A 20,000-nucleotide genomic window follows, 5' to 3' on the forward strand; every position below is an offset into this window, starting at 1 on the left:
TTAGTCACTCACTCACTCTCTCACTCAATTACCCACTCACTCACTCACTCACTCATTTGCTCACTCACTCATTCATTCACTCATTCATTCACTCAATCATCCATTTAGTCACTCACTCTCTCACTCAATTACCCACTCACTCACTCAAACACTTGATCACTCATTAATTTACTCATTTGCTCACTCACTCACTCACTCACTCACTCATTCAGTCACTCATTCACTTACTCCCCCATCTACACACTCACTCACTTCCTCACTCACTCACTCACAGTCACTCATTCACTCACTCACTTATTCACTTCCTCACTCACTCACTCACTCACTCACAGTCACTCATTCACTCTCATTTACTCACTCATCCATTCACTCGCTCACAAAAATTCACACACACTCCGAAATCTTGCGGCTCTAACCAGAGCAGCGAAGGCCGTCACAAGCGCGTAACTTTGTAATAGAATGTAAAATAAGCATTTGTACAGGTGTCCACATACTCTTGACCACGTAAACGTAGACAAACCAGAGACAGAACACACCTTCGTGAGAATAGCGGATCGCGTCCCTGTGTGCTGCGTGAACGTCTGATGTTGTTTGTTTGTGTTTCAGGAGAGGAGCTGTACGAGACGTCGCCCTACGAGCCCGTCCACTTCTCCGACCAGTTCCGCCTGGCGTCCATAATATCAGGTGAGAAACGCCGTCTCTGATTGGACAAATCTTGAACACCGACTGAGACTTTCCTGACCAGAGGTACAAACGCTGTCATGTTTTTACTAGATGGGCACAAATTCCCACAGACGAGAAGGTCACACAGAGGTCACTGTATTTTAATAGCGATGTTTTTTTTTAAATGGAGCGTCCCAATACTTTCGGTCTGAGTGAAACCTCCTGGATTCCATCCTGCCCTGAAAACTCTATTTCCTTTTTCCATTTCTTATGAGGCGCGTCGCATTTCTCATTATTTACACGACACGAGAGGCAATCTGGGTCGTGATATGAGAGACGCCGCCGCCGCCACCGTCGCAGATGCCGCCGCCTGAAAATAACAGCCACCCTGAACACGCCGCCGCCAAGGAAACGCTGCCATTTCATCAAAAAAAATAAATGTGTGTCGATGCAGCCGCAATAAAATGCGCATTTCATACACCGATGCTGCCGGCCGATCCTGACGCTCATCAGGGAGGGTGAGGGTGTCACACGGTTCGTCAAAGCGGGCGTCGACCTCTTTCTTCTGAACACTAAGTGTAAGTAGAGGCACGATTGTGCTCTCTTGGACTCCCTACCACGAACAGACTTCCTGGTCGAAAGTATGTAGACACTTGACCGTGAGCACTGATCTGCCGGCCGATCCTGACGCCCATCGGGGAGGGTGAGGGTGTCACACGGGTCGTCGAAACGGGCGTCGACCTCTTTCTTCTGAGCACTAAGGGCGAGTAGAGGCACGATTCTGCTCTCTTGGACTCCCTACAGCGAATAGCTTTGCTACCTGTCTGGTCAGAAGTATGTAGACACTTGACCGTGAGCGCTGATCTGATCTGAGGTCGCCCCTTGTTTTCTCCACGAGATTTTGGAGTGTGTCTGTAGGAATTTGTGTCAACAGGCACTTAAACCCAGTTCATTTCACTTTTATCCAGAGCGACTTACAGTACTGTGACAGTATACAGTCTAAGCAATTGAGGGTTAAGGGCCTTGCTCAAGGGCCCAACAGTAACAACCTGGCAGTAGTAGGGCTTGAACCAGCAACCTTTTGATTGAGTCCAGTATCTTAACCACTAGGCTACAACTGCCTCCATCAAGCTGAGTGAGTGCATGACTGGCACAAATCCCCACAGACACTTCAAGCTCAAACGGTCATTCAGAGGTCACTCTGTTTGTTTTGGAACCGGGGCGTCCGACACAGTGTGTGTAAAGAAAAGAGGTCTAGTGTCAGTGAGCACCTCAGTTCCCGGGCTCTAAAAACCAAAGACCAAGTCCGAAATCTTGGCGTTCTAATAGACTCAGATCTTACATTCACCAGCCATATTAAAACCATCACCAAAACAGCCTTCTACCATCTTAGAAATATAGCCAAAATCAAGGGTCTAGTGTGCCAACAAGACCTAGAGAAGCTGATCCATGCTTTTATCTCCAGTAGGGTGGACTATTGTAATGGTCTCTTAACTGGACTTCCCAAAAAGACCATTAAACAGTTACAGCTCATTCAGAACGCTGCTGCTAGAGTTTTAACTAAGACGAAGAGAACTGAGCACATCACTCCAGTTCTAAAATCTCTACACTGGCTTCCGGTCAGTTACAGAATAGAATTTAAAGTGCTGCTACTGGTCTATAAATCACTGAATGGGTTCGGCCCAGAATACATCTCAGAAATGTTTAGAGAATATAAACCTAGTAGATCTCTTAGATCCATGGACTCAGGTCAGCTAGTTGAGCTCAGAGTCCAAACTAAACATGGTGAAGCAGCATTTAGCTGTTGGGCTGCATAGAACAGGAACAGACTGCAGGAGATATTAGATGTTCCGCAAATGTAGAAATCTTTAAATCCAGGTTAAAAACTTTTCTTTTTGCTTGTGCCTATGATTGAAATTTTGCCTATGAAATTTTTGCTATTACCATATTTCTTTTAGTTTTTCATGCTCTTAATAATTATTTTTATAGAGTAGTGTACATTCTAAATTGTAGGGTATATTTTACAATATTTTCTTTTAATTTTTCATGTTCTTAATTTTTATCTCTCTTGTTTGAATTTCATGTTGTCTTAATTGTAACTAAATGTTTGCAAGAAGTCTTTCTGAGGTTCTAGATCTCAGGAATGTTTTAATGCTTTTAATTTTTCCTTATATAAAGCACTTTGAATTGCCACTGTGTATGAAAGGTGCTATATAAATAAACTTGTCTTGCCTTGCCTTACCTCAGTGTGTGTACCTCAGTGTGTACCTCAGTGTGTACCTCAGTGTGTACCTCAGTGTGTACCTCAGTGTGTGTACCTCAGTGTGTACCTCAGTGTGTGTACCTCTGTGTGTACCTCAGTGTGTGTACCTCAGTGTGTACCTCAGTGTGTACCTCAGTGTGTGTGTACCTCAGTGTGTGTACCTCAGTGTGTACCTCAGTGTGTGTACCTCGGTGTGTACCTCAGTGTGTGTACCTCAGTGTGTACCTCAGTGTGTACCTCAGTGTGTACCTCAGTGTGTGTGTACCTCAGTGTGTGTACCTCAGTGTGTGTACCTCAGTGTGTACCTCGGTGTGTACCTCAGTGTGTACCTCAGTGTGTACCTCAGTGAGTACCTCAGTGTGTGTGTACCTCAGTGTGTGTACCTCAGTGTGTACCTCAGTGTGTGTACCTCTGTGTGTACCTCAGTGTGTGTACCTCAGTGTGTACCTCAGTGTGTGTACCTCTGTGTGTACCTCAGTGTGTGTACCTCAGTGTGTACCTCAGTGTGTGTACCTCAGTGTGTACCTCAGTGTGTGTGTACCTCAGTGTGTGTACCTCAGTGTGTACCTCAGTGTGTGTACCTCAGTGTGTGTGTACCTCAGTGTGTACCTCTGTGTGTGTACCTCAGTGTGTACCTCAGTGTGTGTACCTCAGTGTGTACCTCTGTGTGTGTACCTCAGTGTGTACCTCAGTGTGTGTACCTCAGTGTGTGTACCTCAGTGTGTACCTTGTGTGCGTACCTCAGTGTGTGTACCTCAGTGTGTACCTCAGTGTGTGTACCTCAGTGTGTACCTCAGTGTGTGTACCTCAGTGTGTACCTCAGTGTGTGTACCTCAGTGTGTGTACCTCAGTGTGTACCTCAGTGTGTGTACCTCAGTGTGTGTACCTCAGTGTGTGTACCTCAGTGTGTACCTCAGTGTGTGTACCTCAGTGTGTGTACCTCAGTGTGTGTACCTCAGTGTGTACCTCAGTGTGTGTACCTCAGTGTGTGTACCTCAGTGTGTGTACCTCAGTGTGTACCTCAGTGTGTACATCAGTGTGTACCTCAGTGTGTGTACCTCAGTGTGTACCTCAGTGTGTACCTCAGTGTGTACCTCAGTGTGTGTACCTCAGTGTGTACCTCAGTGTGTGTACCTCAGTGTGTGTACCTCAGTGTGTACCTCTGTGTGTGTACCTCAGTGTGTACCTCAGTGTGTACCTCAGTGTGTACCTCTGTGTGTACCTCAGTGTGTGTACCTCAGTGTGTACCTCAGTGTGTGTACCTCAGTGTGTGTACCTCAGTGTGTACCTCTGTGTGTACCTCAGTGTGTGTACCTCAGTGTGTGTACCTCAGTGTGTACCTCAGTGTGTGTACCTCAGTGTGTGTACCTCAGTGTGTACCTCAGTGTGTACCTCAGTGTGTGTACCTCAGTGTGTGTACCTCAGTGTGTACCTCAGTGTGTGTACCTCAGTGTGTACCTCAGTGTGTACCTCAGTGTGTGTGTACCTCAGTGTGTGTACCTCAGTGTGTACCTCAGTGTGTGTACCTCAGTGTGTACCTCTGTGTGTACCTCAGTGTGTGTACCTCAGTGTGTACCTCAGTGTGTACCTCTGTGTGTACCTCAGTGTGTGTACCTCAGTGTGTACCTCAGTGTGTGTACCTCAGTGTGTGTACCTCAGTGTGTACCTCAGTGTGTGTACCTCAGTGTGTGTACCTCAGTGTGTACCTCAGTGTGTACCTCAGTGTGTACCTCAGTGTGTGTACCTCAGTGTTTACCTCAGTGTGTACCTCTGTGTGTACCTCGTGTGCATACCTCAGTGTGTACCTCAGTATGTGTACCTCAGTGTGTGTACCTCAGTGTGTACCTCAGTGTGTACATCAGTGTGTACCTCAGTGTGTGTACCTCAGTGTGTACCTCAGTGTGTACCTCAGTGTGTACCTCAGTGTGTGTACCTCAGTGTGTACCTCAGTGTGTGTACCTCAGTGTGTGTACCTCAGTGTGTACCTCTGTGTGTGTACCTCAGTGTGTACCTCAGTGTGTACCTCAGTGTGTACCTCTGTGTGTACCTCAGTGTGTGTACCTCAGTGTGTACCTCAGTGTGTGTACCTCAGTGTGTGTACCTCAGTGTGTACCTCTGTGTGTACCTCAGTGTGTGTACCTCAGTGTGTGTACCTCAGTGTGTACCTCAGTGTGTGTACCTCAGTGTGTGTACCTCAGTGTGTACCTCAGTGTGTACCTCAGTGTGTGTACCTCAGTGTGTGTACCTCAGTGTGTACCTCAGTGTGTGTACCTCAGTGTGTACCTCAGTGTGTACCTCAGTGTGTGTGTACCTCAGTGTGTGTACCTCAGTGTGTACCTCAGTGTGTGTACCTCAGTGTGTACCTCTGTGTGTACCTCAGTGTGTGTACCTCAGTGTGTACCTCAGTGTGTGTACCTCAGTGTGTGTACCTCAGTGTGTACCTCAGTGTGTGTACCTCAGTGTGTGTACCTCAGTGTGTACCTCAGTGTGTACCTCAGTGTGTACCTCAGTGTGTGTACCTCAGTGTTTACCTCAGTGTGTACCTCTGTGTGTACCTCGTGTGCATACCTCAGTGTGTACCTCAGTATGTGTACCTCAGTGTGTGTACCTCAGTGTGTACCTCAGTGTGTACATCAGTGTGTACCTCAGTGTGTGTACCTCAGTGTGTACCTCAGTGTGTACCTCAGTGTGTACCTCAGTGTGTGTACCTCAGTGTGTACCTCAGTGTGTGTACCTCAGTGTGTGTACCTCAGTGTGTACCTCTGTGTGTGTACCTCAGTGTGTACCTCAGTGTGTACCTCAGTGTGTACCTCTGTGTGTACCTCAGTGTGTGTACCTCAGTGTGTACCTCAGTGTGTGTACCTCAGTGTGTGTACATCTGTGTGTACCTCAGTGTGTACCTCAGTGTGTGTACCTCAGTGTGTACATCAGTGTGTACCTCAGTGTGTGTACCTCAGTGTGTACCTCAGTGTGTGTACCTCAGTGTGTACCTCAGTGTGTGTACCTCAGTGTGTACCTCAGTGTGTGTACCTCAGTGTGTGTACCTCAGTGTGTACCTCTGTGTGTGTACCTCAGTGTGTACCTCAGTGTGTACCTCAGTGTGTACCTCTGTGTGTACCTCAGTGTGTGTACCTCAGTGTGTACCTCAGTGTGTGTACCTCAGTGTGTGTACCTCAGTGTGTACCTCTGTGTGTGTACCTCAGTGTGTACCTCAGTGTGTACCTCAGTGTGTACCTCAGTGTGTACCTCTGTGTGTACCTCAGTGTGTGTACCTCAGTGTGTACCTCAGTGTGTGTACCTCAGTGTGTGTACATCTGTGTGTACCTCAGTGTGTACCTCAGTGTGTGTACCTCAGTGTGTACCTCAGTGTGTACCTCAGTGTGTGTACCTCAGTGTGTACCTCAGTGTGTGTACCTCAGTGTGTGTACATCTGTGTGTACCTCAGTGTGTACCTCAGTGTGTGTACCTCAGTGTGTACCTCAGTGTGTACCTCAGTGTGTGTACCTCAGTGTGTACCTCAGTGTGTGTACCTCAGTGTGTGTACCTCAGTGTGTACCTCAGTGTGTGTACCTCAGTGTGTGTGTACCTCAGTGTGTGTACATCTGTGTGTACCTCAGTGTGTGTACATCTGTGTGTACCTCAGTGTGTGTACATCTGTGTGTACCTCAGTGTGTACCTCAGTGTGTGTACCTCAGTGTGTACATCAGTGTGTACCTCAGTGTGTGTACCTCAGTGTGTACCTCAGTGTGTGTACCTCAGTGTGTGTACCTCAGTGTGTACCTCTGTGTGTGTACCTCAGTGTGTACCTCAGTGTGTACCTCAGTGTGTACCTCAGTGTGTACCTCAGTGTGTACCTCTGTGTGTACCTCAGTGTGTGTACCTCAGTGTGTACCTCAGTGTGTGTACCTCAGTGTGTGTACATCTGTGTGTACCTCAGTGTGTACCTCAGTGTGTGTACCTCAGTGTGTACCTCAGTGTATGTACCTCAGTGTGTGTACCTCAGTGTACCTCTGTGTGTGTACCTCAGTGTGTACCTCAGTGTGTACCTCAGTGTGTACCTCAGTGTGTGTACCTCTGTGTGTGTACCTCTGTGTGTACCTCAGTGTGTACCTCAGTGTGTGTACCTCAGTGTGTACCTCAGTGTGTACCTCAGTGTGTGTACCTCTGTGTGTGTACCTCTGTGTGTACCTCAGTGTGTACCTCAGTGTGTGTACCTCAGTGTGTACCTCAGTGTGTGTACCTCAGTGTGTGTACCTCAGTGTGTACCTCTGTGTGTGTACCTCAGTGTGTACCTCAGTGTGTACCTCAGTGTGTACCTCAGTGTGTGTACCTCAGTGTGTGTACCTCAGTGTGTACCTCAGTGTGTGTACCTCAGTGTGTACCTCAGTGTGTGTACCTCAGTGTGTACCTCAGTGTGTGTACCTCAGTGTGTGTACCTCAGTGTGTACCTCAGTGTGTACCTCAGTGTGTACCTCAGTGTGTGTACCTCAGTGTGTACCTCAGTGTGTGTACCTCAGTGTGTACCTCAGTGTGTGTACCTCTGTGTGTACCTCAGTGTGTGTACCTCAGTGTGTACCTCAGTGTGTGTACCTCAGTGTGTACCTCTGTGTGTGTACCTCAGTGTGTACCTCAGTGTGTGTACCTCAGTGTGTACCTCTGTGTGTACCTCAGTGTGTGTACCTCAGTGTGTACCTCAGTGTGTACCTCAGTGTGTACCTCAGTGTGTGTACCTTAGTGTGTACCTCAGTGTGTGTACCTCAGTGTGTACCTCAGTGTGTACCTCAGTGTGTGTACCTCAGTGTGTACCTCAGTGTGTGTACCTCAGTGTGTGTACCTTAGTGTGTACCTCAGTGTGTGTACCTCAGTGTGTACCTCAGTGTGTGTACCTCTGTGTGTACCTCAGTGTGTGTACCTCAGTGTGTACCTCAGTGTGTGTACCTCAGTGTGTACCTCAGTGTGTACCTCAGTGTGTGTACCTCAGTGTGTGTACCTCAGTGTGTACCTCAGTGTGTACCTCAGTGTGTGTACCTCAGTGTGTACCTCAGTGTGTGTACCTCAGTGTGTGTACCTCAGTGTGTACCTCAGTGTGTGTACCTCAGTGTGTACCTCAGTGTGTGTACCTTAGTGTGTACCTCAGTGTGTGTACCTCAGTGTGTACCTCAGTGTGTGTACCTCTGTGTGTACCTCAGTGTGTGTACCTCAGTGTGTACCTCTGTGTGTACCTCAGTGTGTACCTCTGTGTGTACCTCAGTGTGTGTACCTCAGTGTGTACCTCAGTGTGTACCTTAGTGTGTACCTCAGTGTGTGTACCTCAGTGTGTACCTCAGTGTGTGTACCTCTGTGTGTACCTCAGTGTGTGTACCTCAGTGTGTGTACCTCAGTGTGTACCTCAGTGTGTGTACCTTATTGTGTACCTCAGTGTGTACCTCAGTGTGTACCTCAGTGTGTACCTTAGTGTGTGTACCTCAGTGTGTACCTCAGTGTGTGTACCTCAGTGTGTACCTCAGTGTGTGTACCTCAGTGTGTACCTCAGTGTGTGTACCTCAGTGTGTACCTCTGTGTGTACCTCAGTGTGTGTACCTCAGTGTGTACCTCAGTGTGTACCTCAGTGTGTACCTCAGTGTGTGTACCTTAGTGTGTGATGATGTTTTGGTGGAAGCTGGAGGCTGTAAAACTATTTATTTTCTCTTTAATATTTAAAAGCTGAAGAAACAGAATCAATTTTCTGTAGCTGGCTTTGATTCCTCCTCGTGTTTTTACGCTCCCGTTTCATCAGAACACGTTTCAGGATCCGAACCTCAGCAGCACACGTCCTGAATTCTGATTGGCTCTGATCCTGCGGGTGGTGGGTTTATATCCGTCTCTGCCTGGTGGAGATGAATCTCCTCGTGTTTCTGCTGGAGGATTTTACAGGGACTCAGTGATGAGCTTCACTCTGATCCAAACCAGTCTCCGTCTTTGGAGTGGCACGACCTTGGAGAATCCTCGTCCTCCATGAGATCCGAATCTGGAGCCACAGCGGATTCACTGAACATTAATAAAACATAATCAGAGGGGTGTGTGGGGGGGGGGGGAGGGGGGCGGAGGGGGGGAGGGGGGCATTAGTGTTAAAAGATAACAAGCTAAGTGTGGTGTGATGGTAATTATTTATCATTACATCATCACACTACTGCAGCTCCTGCACCCGGCTTCACCTTCATCAAGAGATAAATATATTTACAGTATACACACTACATATATATTTCTACACTCACTGTCCATTGTACCAGCTCCACTTAACATATAGAAGCACTTTGTAGTTCGAGTTTGAGAATCGTCCACGTGGGCAGCGTCCTGTGTCCACTGATGAAGGTCTAGAAGATGACCGACTCAAAAAGCAGCAATAGATGAACGATCGTCTCTGACTTTACATCTACAAGGTGGAGCAACTAGGTAGGAGTGTGTAATAGAGTGGACAGTGAGTGGACACAGTGTTTAAAAACTTCAGCAGCGCTGCTGTGTCTGATCCACCAGCACAACACACACTAACACACCACCACCATGTCAGTGTCACTGCAGTGCTGAGAATGATCCACCACCTAAATAATACCTGCTCTGTGGTGGTCCTGTGGGGGTCCTGACCATTGAAGAACAGCATGAGGGTAACAAAGCATGCAGAGAGATGGACTACAGTCAGTAATTGTAGAACTACAAAGTGCTTCTATATGGTAAGTGGAGCTGATAACATGGGCAGTGAGTGTAGGAACAAGGAGGTGGTTTTAATGTTATGGCTATATATATATATATACTGTACACTATATACGTACAGTATATACACCAGCACTTCAAAAAAAAACTTCACTTTCGAGCACAAATCCCCACTGTCACACTGCAGAATCTCACCAGCTCAGAATACTGGAGGTTTTAATCTCTGTTAAACGATAACGTTTATGGTTCTAGAACAGTACGCGAACCAGTTGATGATCAGGCGTCCACATATTTTTGGCTGTACCCTGTATAACTTCTTTTCTCTCTGTTTCCTCTGCAGCGATGGACTCGGCCTCCTCTAAAGGCACCGTGTGTCCCGATGCCACGCCCGACTCGGTGACCTCCTGTAATCCCTGCCTGGACGCCGCCAAGGCGTGTAACCTGAACGCGGCGTGTAAGCGCCAGCGCTCGGCCTACGTGGCGGCCTGCAGCCGACCGGCGCCCCTCGCTCCCGAACCCTGCGGGCGTAAGCGCTGCCACCGGGCGCTGCGCCAGTTCTTCGAGCGCGTGCAGACGGAGCTGAGCTACCCGCTGCTCTTCTGCTCCTGCAGGGATAAGGCCTGCGCCGAGCGCCGCCGCCAGACCATCGTACCCGCCTGCTCCTTCGAGGAAAAGCTCAAACCCAACTGCCTGGAGCTGAGGAGGACCTGCCGCTCAGACCCGCTCTGCAGGTACGGACGGACGGGCCTGTGATCACATGACACGGGCGTGGTTCTACACGTTTACATTAGTGGCATTTAGCAGACAAGACTTACATTTATGACTGATACAGTTTAAGCAATAGCGGGTTAAGGGCCTCGCTCAGGGGCCCAACAGTGGTAACTTGGCAGCAGTGGGGCTTAAACTGGCAACCTTCTGATTACTAGTCCAGCACCTTAACCACTGAGTTTGGAATGTCTCTGTTGGAATTTGTACCCATTTAGTTAACAGCAAAAAAAATTGTTTTTTGTTTGAAGTGCTGGTGTTTGATGTGTTTTTGTTTGAAGTGCTGGTGTTTGATGTGTTTTTGTTTGAAGTGCTGGTGTTTGATGTGTTTTTGTTTGAAGTGCTGGTGTTTGATGTGTTTTTGTTTGAAGTGCTGGTGTTTGATGTGTTTTTGTTTGAAGTGCTGGTGTTTGATGTGTTTTTGTTTGAAGTGCTGGTGTTCGATGTGTTTTTTGTTTGAAGTGCTGGTGTTTGATGTGTTTTTGTTTGAAGTGCTGGTGTTTGATGTGTTTTTGTTTGAAGTGCTGGTGTTTGATGTGTTTTTAGTTTGAAGTGCTGGTGTTTGATGTGTTTTAGTTTGAAGTGCTGGTGTTTGATGTGTTTTTAGTTTGAAGTGCTGGTGTTTGATGTGTTTTTGTTTGAAGTGCTGGTGTTTGATGTGTTTTTAGTTTGAAGTGCTGGTGTTTGATGTGTTTTTAGTTTGAAGTGCTGGTGTTTGATGTGTTTTTGTTTGAAGTGCTGGTGTTTGATGTGTTTTTGATGTGTTACTGCTCCTGGAATCAGCCTGATACGCTGTTTGGTACTAATGCGCCGATACTAAACTGTACACGGGGCAGGGCAGGGCGGGGCTCTTCACCTTAAAGGTCCAGGGTGTAGGGTGTCTTCTCTTTCGGTACGAAAACAGTGCCAGAGAGGCGCTTTTTGATCGGGTGAGTAAACACACGTGGTGGGAGCGGTAGGTCCGTATCGGTGACGCTCCCCGGCGTTCCCCCTCTCAGACCCTGGCGGAGGCGAGACGAGGGAACCTGCGTTTGTTGTCAGATTAGCCGCGTCGCATCTCATCATTCTCATCACGTCGCGGGGATTACAGAGCAGCGCGGCGGCGTATCGCCGAGCTCTCGGGAGCGATGGTTAATCCTGTTGCTTCGCCCCGGCGTGTCGGGAATCAAAAACAACACGTTTACACTCGGGAACGACGCCAGCGCTCGCTCTACTGGGGATAAACGGCTAGGTGTTTATCAGTGGCGCTCCATTTGGTTAGCATTAGCGCTTCATTTACACCGAGCGAGGAATGTAAGAGCAGAAGATTCGAGGAGCTAGGGGGCGCCCGGCCGGACGGTAGCAGAGCTGAGATTCGAACTCTCCGAGCCCCCTAGCAGTCACGACAGTGCAGCACATCAGAGGAGATGAAAGCAATATCAGGACTGTTAAACTCATCCGTTATCTCCACCCACCGAGCCGGTCCAGGCGAGCGTCGGTGGAGTAAATGAAGAGCGATACCACGCGTTAACGCTCAGAGCTTCATCACACTGATGGAACGTCTGACTGAAGCTCTGCAGGTTCCAGCGGTACAGAGGAGAGAAGGAGCGGTTCAGCTTTAGCGTTATTAGCGTTAACGCTAGTATTAGCGAGAGATAATGTGATTACAGAGCGCTAATCATGATCACTGAGCTTCATTACAGGACAGAGGAGAGAGACCAGTGACAAACTAGCCCTCAACCAGCACTGGTCCATAGGATGGATGGTGAATAGATGGTGGATGGATAGTTGGCTGAACAGATATATGAGTGGATGATAGATGGACAGATAGATGAATGTTGGATGGATGAATGAATGAGTGTATAGTTGGATAAACAAATCAATGGATGAATGTTTGGGTAGTTAGATGGATGGGTGTATAGTAAGATGAACAGACTGATGGATGGATGGATGGATGGATGGATGGATGAGGGTTGGTAGGTTGAATGAATGGATGAATCTATAGTTGAATGAACAGATATATGGATGAATGAATGGATGCATGTATAGATGGATGTCTGGGTGTATAGTTAGTTGAATGGATGAATGTTGGAAAGATGGATGGATGAACAGACGGACGGAGTGCTTAAGTGATAAAATGAATGAGTTGATGGGATGGATGGATGAATGAGGGTTGGTTGGTTGAATGAATTAATGGATAAGTGTATAGTTAGATAAACAGATATATGGATGAGTGTTTGAGTGGTTAGATGAATGGATGAGTGTATAGTTGGATGAACATACTAATGGACGGACGGATAGATAAATGTTAGATAAATTGCTGAATGATGAATGGGTGGTTGGTTAAATGAATGGATGAGTGTATAGTTGGATGAACAAATATTTGAATGAATGTATAAAGGATGAACTGATGTATGAGTGGATGGGTGGATGTACAGATAAGTGATGTATGAATGGTTGGTTGAATGAACAGATGGATGGATGAATGATGGCTTGGTTAAATGAATGAATGAATGGATGGATGGATGTATAGTTGTATAAACAAGTTTATGGATGGTTGAATGGATGGATGAATGGACGTATAGTTGTACAGTTGAATAAACAGATATATAGATGGATGGATGAATGGATGAGTGTATAGTTGGTTGGTTGGGTGGATGAATGGATGAGTGGATGAATTGGTGGATGAGTGTATAGTTGGATGAACAGATTGATGAATGGATGAATGGATGAATGCTCGTGCAGATTCTGAGATTGACCTGATGAACACCAGGCTGGTTTTATCTGCTCCACCTTAACTGTATAAATAATGTAAACGAGGGCGTTTGGTTTGAGGTTGGGAGATAACGAGCGCCGCACTAAACGAGCTCGTCAGTCTAATTAACTCTATAAATCACGCCGAGCTGCAGGAGGTCTTCATTACCATCATTCAGATATCATCAGATATTAAACGATGGGCTTCATAAAACCTAAACCAGTTTGTGCTGGTCCCAGTTCCACCTTTATTACAGCGATCATGTGACCCGGTGCTGGAGGCGCCACCTTAATATTAAATCATTTATAATGATGAGGGGGCCCCGGGGCCATAATCACACGGAACGTTCCTGCTAATGTTCTCGCCGTCCTCGTCCGAGAGGTTATTACAACCACAATAAAATCTACGTCTGGAGGGGGAGCAATCAGAAATACTGCAGTCACAGTCCGTCTTCGGGGGGGGGGGGGGGTCATTTAATACCAGCGCCCTTATCACAGGGGTCTGTGTGGAGCCCAAACTCAGAAACGGTCGCTACGTCAAATGATAACGTTTATTATTCATCCGTTTCTACTAACTGAGAGTTCGGAGCGCCGCTTGAACGTTTCACCCGGCCGAGTCGCCAAAATTAGCCGAGCGGTTCCGCCATCAATCCGCCACGCAGAAGCTAATAATCCAGAAAGCCTCGGAGAACGTCGCTGTCCCTCCCGCCGCTGTCCCTCCCGCCGCTCGGTCCTTAATGGAGGCTCATTTCTGATGTTGGTGCCTCTCGGCACTTTTATTTTTAGCAGGAAAATAAGCAAGTATGGAGATCTGAGCAGCTTCCATGAGGGTCTAAACGGCAGGCGTAGTGGGGCGTTCCCAGCATGCACTGGTCAGCGGCCCAAGGAAGGACACCCCCCCCCCCCCCCCCCCCACCCCCGTCCACCACCGAAAGCTCCCACAACGGATGTGTCAGCAGCAAAACCGGACCATGGAGCAATAGACCTAGAAAGAGGCCTAATCTGATCAAGAACAAGTTCCTGATCACGGCTACAAATCCCAACAGAGACAGTCCAAAATCTGGTGGCTGTTTGTCACCAGGAAGAGTGAGGGATGCTTTCATTGCACAGAGAGATGATTCTATAATAATGCCTCTGGATTTGGAGAAAAAGTGTCAGGCATCCACATACTTCTGGTTTATAGAATCGCTTCAGACAACAAAAACAACTATTTCATTTATCAGCTGTTCTGCTGAAAAAATAAACATTTTGTTGTATCATTTTGTTTATTTTATTGGCAGCTTTTTATTTGTTTAATTTTGTTGGCATCTTAATATTTTATTGTATTGTATTTTATCATTTCATTTATTTACTGTTTTATTTTTATTATTTTACTTTATTTGTTTGTTTTCTTTATTTTATTGGCAGCTATTAATTTATTTTGTTGGCATGTTATTATTTTATTGTATTGCATTGTATTTATTTTATTTATTTACTATTTTATTATTTAATTGTATTTATTTTATTTTATTGGCATAGTATTATTTTATTATTTTATTTATTTTATTGTATTGGCAGCTTTTATATTTATTTTATTTTGTTGGCCTATTATTATTTAATTGTATTGAATATTATTTATTTATTATTTTATTAAAATTTTTTATTCTATTTGATTTATTTTATTTTATTGGCAGCTTGTTGTTTTATTGTATTCTATTATATTTATTTTATTCTTTTATTTGTAATTGTATTTTTTATTTTTATTAATTTTATTTAATTTTATTATTCCATTTTATTTTATTGAACTTTATTTGATTTAACAAGGTGCGTCTGTGATAAATCAAACTGACCTAAAGCGAGTCAGACCGCAGTACCTCTGACTGAGGGACGAGGACGGACGGGGGTGTCGTTGGCCTTTACGTTCTGCGGCTGATTTATCGCTGAGGAAATAGATCCTCTCTCTTTAATCTCTTTAATCTCTTTTATTTCTGTTGGTTTGGTTCAGATCCAGACTGGCGGATTTTCACATGAACTGTCAGACGTCTCGACACTCCATCACCAGCTGCCCAAACGACAATTACCACGGCTGCCTCGTCTCCTACGTGGGGCTGATCGGTGAGTGATCACGAGCACGCAGTGTTTCAAATAAAGAGCGGACGCTACATCAAATACAATGAAATGTTTTACTGAAAACAGAACAGCAAGTTTCCAAAAGAGTTGGGACAGTGGTAGCATTTGACTATCAATCGGAAGGTTGGGGGTTAAATCCCAGGTCCGTCATGCAACCTACAATCTGACCCCAGCTTCCACACAAGAATTTCATTCACCTGCACATGTGTGGATGTATAGATGACAGATAACAGTTTTCCATCTACAGTCCATAATATTATTCAGATCATCTGATTGTCAGGCAGCCCTTGAAAAGCTAAGTTCATTTTTGAGATGCTAAGTTTGTTTCTGAGATGCTAAATTTATATGCTAAATCTCGGCCAGGTTCTGACGTGACGCCGAATTACCTGGATGCCAACCATGCCAACATCACCATCTCACCGTGGTGCAGTTGCCGTGGCAGCGGTAACCAGGAAACGGAGTGTGAAGCCTTTCTCCGTGATTTCAGGGAGAACGCCTGTCTGAGTAAGTAGCACTTAACGCTAATTTGAGGCAAAATATTGGGACGCCCCGTCTGATGACTGAATTCACGTGTTGTAGCCAGAACAATCACTAACAGTGTAATGAATCAGTCATATAAATGAAATCACAAGCTTTAACATGTGCAGCATTTTTGCTTTTCCGTCTGATTGCTCTGTAGGAAACGCCATCCAGGCGTTCGGTTACGGAGCCGACGGCGGCTTCCTGACGTATACAGAGTCACACACCGCCGCCCCGCCCGAAAAACTCAACCCTCACTCCACCATCATCACCAAACCCGCCATCGTTACCAACGACGTTAAACCCGTGGAGAGCGTCTGTGTCTTCTCCACCTGCGCTGATCTCAAGGTACGATGCACTAATCACAGAGTAAGATACACTAATCACAGGGTATGATACACTAATCACACAGTACGGTACACTAATCACAGGGTACGGTACACTAATCACAGGGTACGATGCACTAATCACAGAGTAAGATACACTAATCACAGGGTACGATGCACTAATCACAGAGTAAGATACACTAATCACAGGGTACGATGCACTAATCACAGAGTAAGATACACTAATCACAGGGTACGATGCACTAATCACAGAGTAAGATACACTAATCACAGGGTATGATACACTAATCACAGGGTACGATGCACTAATCACAGAGTAAGATACACTAATCACAGGGTATGATACACTAATCACACAGTACGGTACACTAATCACAGAGTAAGATACACTAATCACAGGGTATGATACACTAATCACAGGGTACGATGCACTAATCACAGAGTAAGATACACTAATCACAGGGTACGATGCACTAATCACAGAGTAAGATACACTAATCACAGGGTATGATACACTAATCACACAGTACGGTACACTAATCACAGAGTAAGATACACTAATCACAGGGTATGATACACTAATCACAGGGTACGATGCACTAATCACAGAGTAAGATACACTAATCACAGGGTACGATGCACTAATCACAGAGTAAGATACACTAATCACAGGGTATGATACACTAATCACACAGTACGGTACACTAATCACAGAGTAAGATACACTAATCACAGGGTATGATACACTAATCACAGGGTACGATGCACTAATCACAGAGTAAGATACACTAATCACAGGGTATGATACACTAATCACAGGGTATGATACACTAATCACAGGGTATGATACACTAATCACAGAGTAAGATACACTAATCACAGGGTATGATACACTAATCACAGGGTACGATGCACTAATCACAGAGTAAGATACACTAATCACAGGGTATGATACACTAATCACAGAGTAAGATACACTAATCACAGGGTATGATACACTAATCACAGGGTACGATGCACTAATCACAGAGTAAGATACACTAATCACAGGGTACGATGCACTAATCACAGAGTAAGATACACTAATCACAGAGTAAGATACACTAATCACAGGGTATGATACACTAATCACACAGTACGGTACACTAATCACAGGGTATGATGCACTAATCACAGATTTTGCAGACAGTGTGTTGTGGGATTGATTATGTTGATCTGGGTTGTGTTTCCTCTCATTTTATTTTGGGTGTGGTCTCTTTCAGGAGGAGAAGTGCTCCCCCTCCAGCACCTTTGAATGTGCAGACGAGGTAAGAACCTCCCACACACACGTTCATTAAGCTGGAACAACAGATGCTCTTCTGAGGAGGCTTCTCACTAGACTTTGGAGTGTGTCTGTGGGAATTTGTGCCTCAAAGAAAGTCTCAGTTGGTGTTCTGGTTCATCCCAGAGCTGTTGGGGGGGGCACTGGGGTACAGTCATGCTGTTAGAAGGTGTGTCTTAATACTTTACAATCGTTATCGTTACAGAACACGCTGGGCTCCAGCATGGACGGCTCCCTCGACTCCCACCAGTCCGACGACGGCGGACACTCCTCGGCGTATCTGACCGGCGTCTCCACGGCGACCGTGCTCCTCTCCGCGGCGCTGGCGGTCCAGGTCGTGTAAACAAGCGCGGACCATCGGACGAACATCGAGTCCCGACGTCGATCTTCATTAATGTCCGTCTCACACTCCATCGTTAACGATTCACACCACGACGAGGGAGTTACAAGTCAAGCTTGATCGGCTGCGGATAAACCGCTGACCGGAGGAATTTCGAGAGAACCGGGACCGACCGGTCGAGGGCAGAAGGACATCAGGACGCTTTTCTTCGGTTTATGTAAATCACAGAGACGACGTTGTTGTTTATAATAAAGAACTCACAGCGACGTTCACCAGAAAATGTTCCGTTCACATCCAGTCGAGACTGAATTCTGAGTCCAGTGCTGTTTTCCATCCATCAAACACAATAATAATAATAATAATAATAATAATGAATCTTCTTGGTGGTGCAGTTCAGCTTCACTGTAGGACCAAAAGTATGTGGACGCCTGATTCTGAGCTTGTCCGACTTCACATTTTATAAATAATAGGCAATAATAAACCGTAAAGTCGCCCCAGTTCCCAACCTTGCCCAACTATTCTGGTAGAGCAGCTGTAGCCTGGCGGTTAAGGTACTGGACTAGTAATCAGAAGGTTGCCGGTTCAAGCCCCACCACTACCAGGTTGCCACTGTTGGGCCCTTGAGCGAGGCCCTTAACCCTCAATTGCTTGGACAGTATACTGTCACAGTACTGTAAGTCACTTTGGATAAAAGTCAATTTAGCACAGGAGTGTGCATGAGTATGTGCAGGTCAGCTTTGTGCATGTGCACTCATGCTGGAACAGGAAAGGACCTTCCCTAAACTGTTGACAAAACCTGAAGCACATGAGTGTGTGGCTCAGTAGTTAGGGTACTGGAATAGTAATCAGAGGGTTGCCGGTTCAAGCCCCACCACAGTCACTGCTGGGCTTAAATTGCTAGAATTGTGAGTTGCTTTTATCCAAAATGACTTACTGAGTACTGAGACAGTATACAGTCTAAGGGCCTTGATCAAGGGCCCAACAGTGGCAACCTGGCTGTAATGGGGCCTGAACCAGCGACCTTTCGATTGCTAGTCCACCCACAGTGGAGAATTAAAAATATGAAATAAATTGGATCCCCAACAGGCGGCACTATGATCTATCAAGCTTTCACACTACTGCTCATCCGGTGGTTCGGTGGAGTCCCTGCGCCGGGCGGTTCTGACAGCGTTCGAGGCGAGTGGTCCTAATGTTCTGGCTCATCTGTGTTTGTATATTTGTGTACGACAGTAAAGACTTTTATAAATAAACTGAGCTGAGAAACTCTGAGCCAGAAAATGTTAATAATAATTAAATCAATTCATTTTAACAGGCACATGAACACATAAATGCCCCCTTGTGGAGGCTTTACCTTACATCGTGTAAACCACAGTGGGACCAGATTGTCTCCAAGTTCATTAATTAAACATATTTTGTTTCGTGTTTTGTTTTGATGCACCGTTTGTGTTTCCTGGGTCGAAGTTAAAATCATAAATAAAATGTGGGTCAAAAAAAAGGTGTGAAAATTACTGAACTAAAGAACTGTTTTGTACGAGCAAGTGATGAGCACTCGAATGCAGCGTTTTAGGACAACAGTACAAGTGTTAGTGGGGGGGGGATATATTAGGCAGCAAGTGACATTTTATCCTCAAAGTTGATGTAAGAAGCAGGAAAAATGGACGAGCGTGAGGATCTGAGGCTTGACGACCGGGTCAGAGCATCTCCAAACCTGCAGGTCTTGCGGGGTGTTCCTGGTCTGCAGTGGTCAGTATCTATCAAAAGTGGTCCAAGGAAGGAACAGTGGTAAACCGGCTACAGGGTCATGGGCGGCCAAGGTTAATTGATGCCCGTGGGTCCGATCCAACAGACGAGCTCCTGTAGCTCAAACTGCTGAAGAAGTTCATGCTGGTTCTGATAGAAAGGTGTCAGAATACACAGAGCAGCACAGGTTGTTGTGTATGGAGCTGCATAGCTGCAGACCAGTCAGGATGCCCATGCTGACCCCTGTCCACCCCTGAAAGCGCCAACAATGGGCACGTGAGCATGGAAACTGGACCATGGAGCAATGGAAGAAGGTGGTCTGGTCTGATGTCCGGGTGCGTGTGCGTCGCTTACCTGGGGAACACACGGCACCAGGATGCATTATGGGAAGAATAGCTCCTATCTAAGCATCGTTACAGACCATGTTCACCCTTTCATGGAGACGGTTCCCTGACGGCAGGATGATGCTCCCTGCCACAAAGCTAAAACACTTCAGGAACGGTTTCCTATCCT

The 20,000-nt window shown here is 46.1% G+C and overlaps 1 protein-coding gene across 1 annotated transcript in view; it reads left to right on the forward strand.

Moving 5' to 3' along the window:
• The window catches only part of gfra2b (GDNF family receptor alpha 2b), a 34,659-nt gene extending 15,406 nt beyond the window's left edge, over positions 1–19,253 (forward strand). Inside the window, exons 4-10 of the mRNA XM_063014692.1 lie at positions 607–684; positions 9,954–10,344; positions 15,096–15,205; positions 15,584–15,724; positions 15,900–16,087; positions 17,349–17,393; positions 17,613–19,253. Coding sequence (XP_062870762.1) covers positions 607–684; positions 9,954–10,344; positions 15,096–15,205; positions 15,584–15,724; positions 15,900–16,087; positions 17,349–17,393; positions 17,613–17,750 — 1,091 coding nt within the window. The 3' untranslated portion in view covers positions 17,751–19,253. The remainder of the gene's footprint in view (positions 1–606; positions 685–9,953; positions 10,345–15,095; positions 15,206–15,583; positions 15,725–15,899; positions 16,088–17,348; positions 17,394–17,612) is intronic.
• Positions 19,254–20,000: the final 747 nt, after the last annotated feature.

This window comes from Trichomycterus rosablanca, chromosome 18 (assembly GCF_030014385.1).
Source record: "Trichomycterus rosablanca isolate fTriRos1 chromosome 18, fTriRos1.hap1, whole genome shotgun sequence".
NCBI classification, from domain to species: Eukaryota; Metazoa; Chordata; class Actinopteri; order Siluriformes; family Trichomycteridae; genus Trichomycterus; species Trichomycterus rosablanca.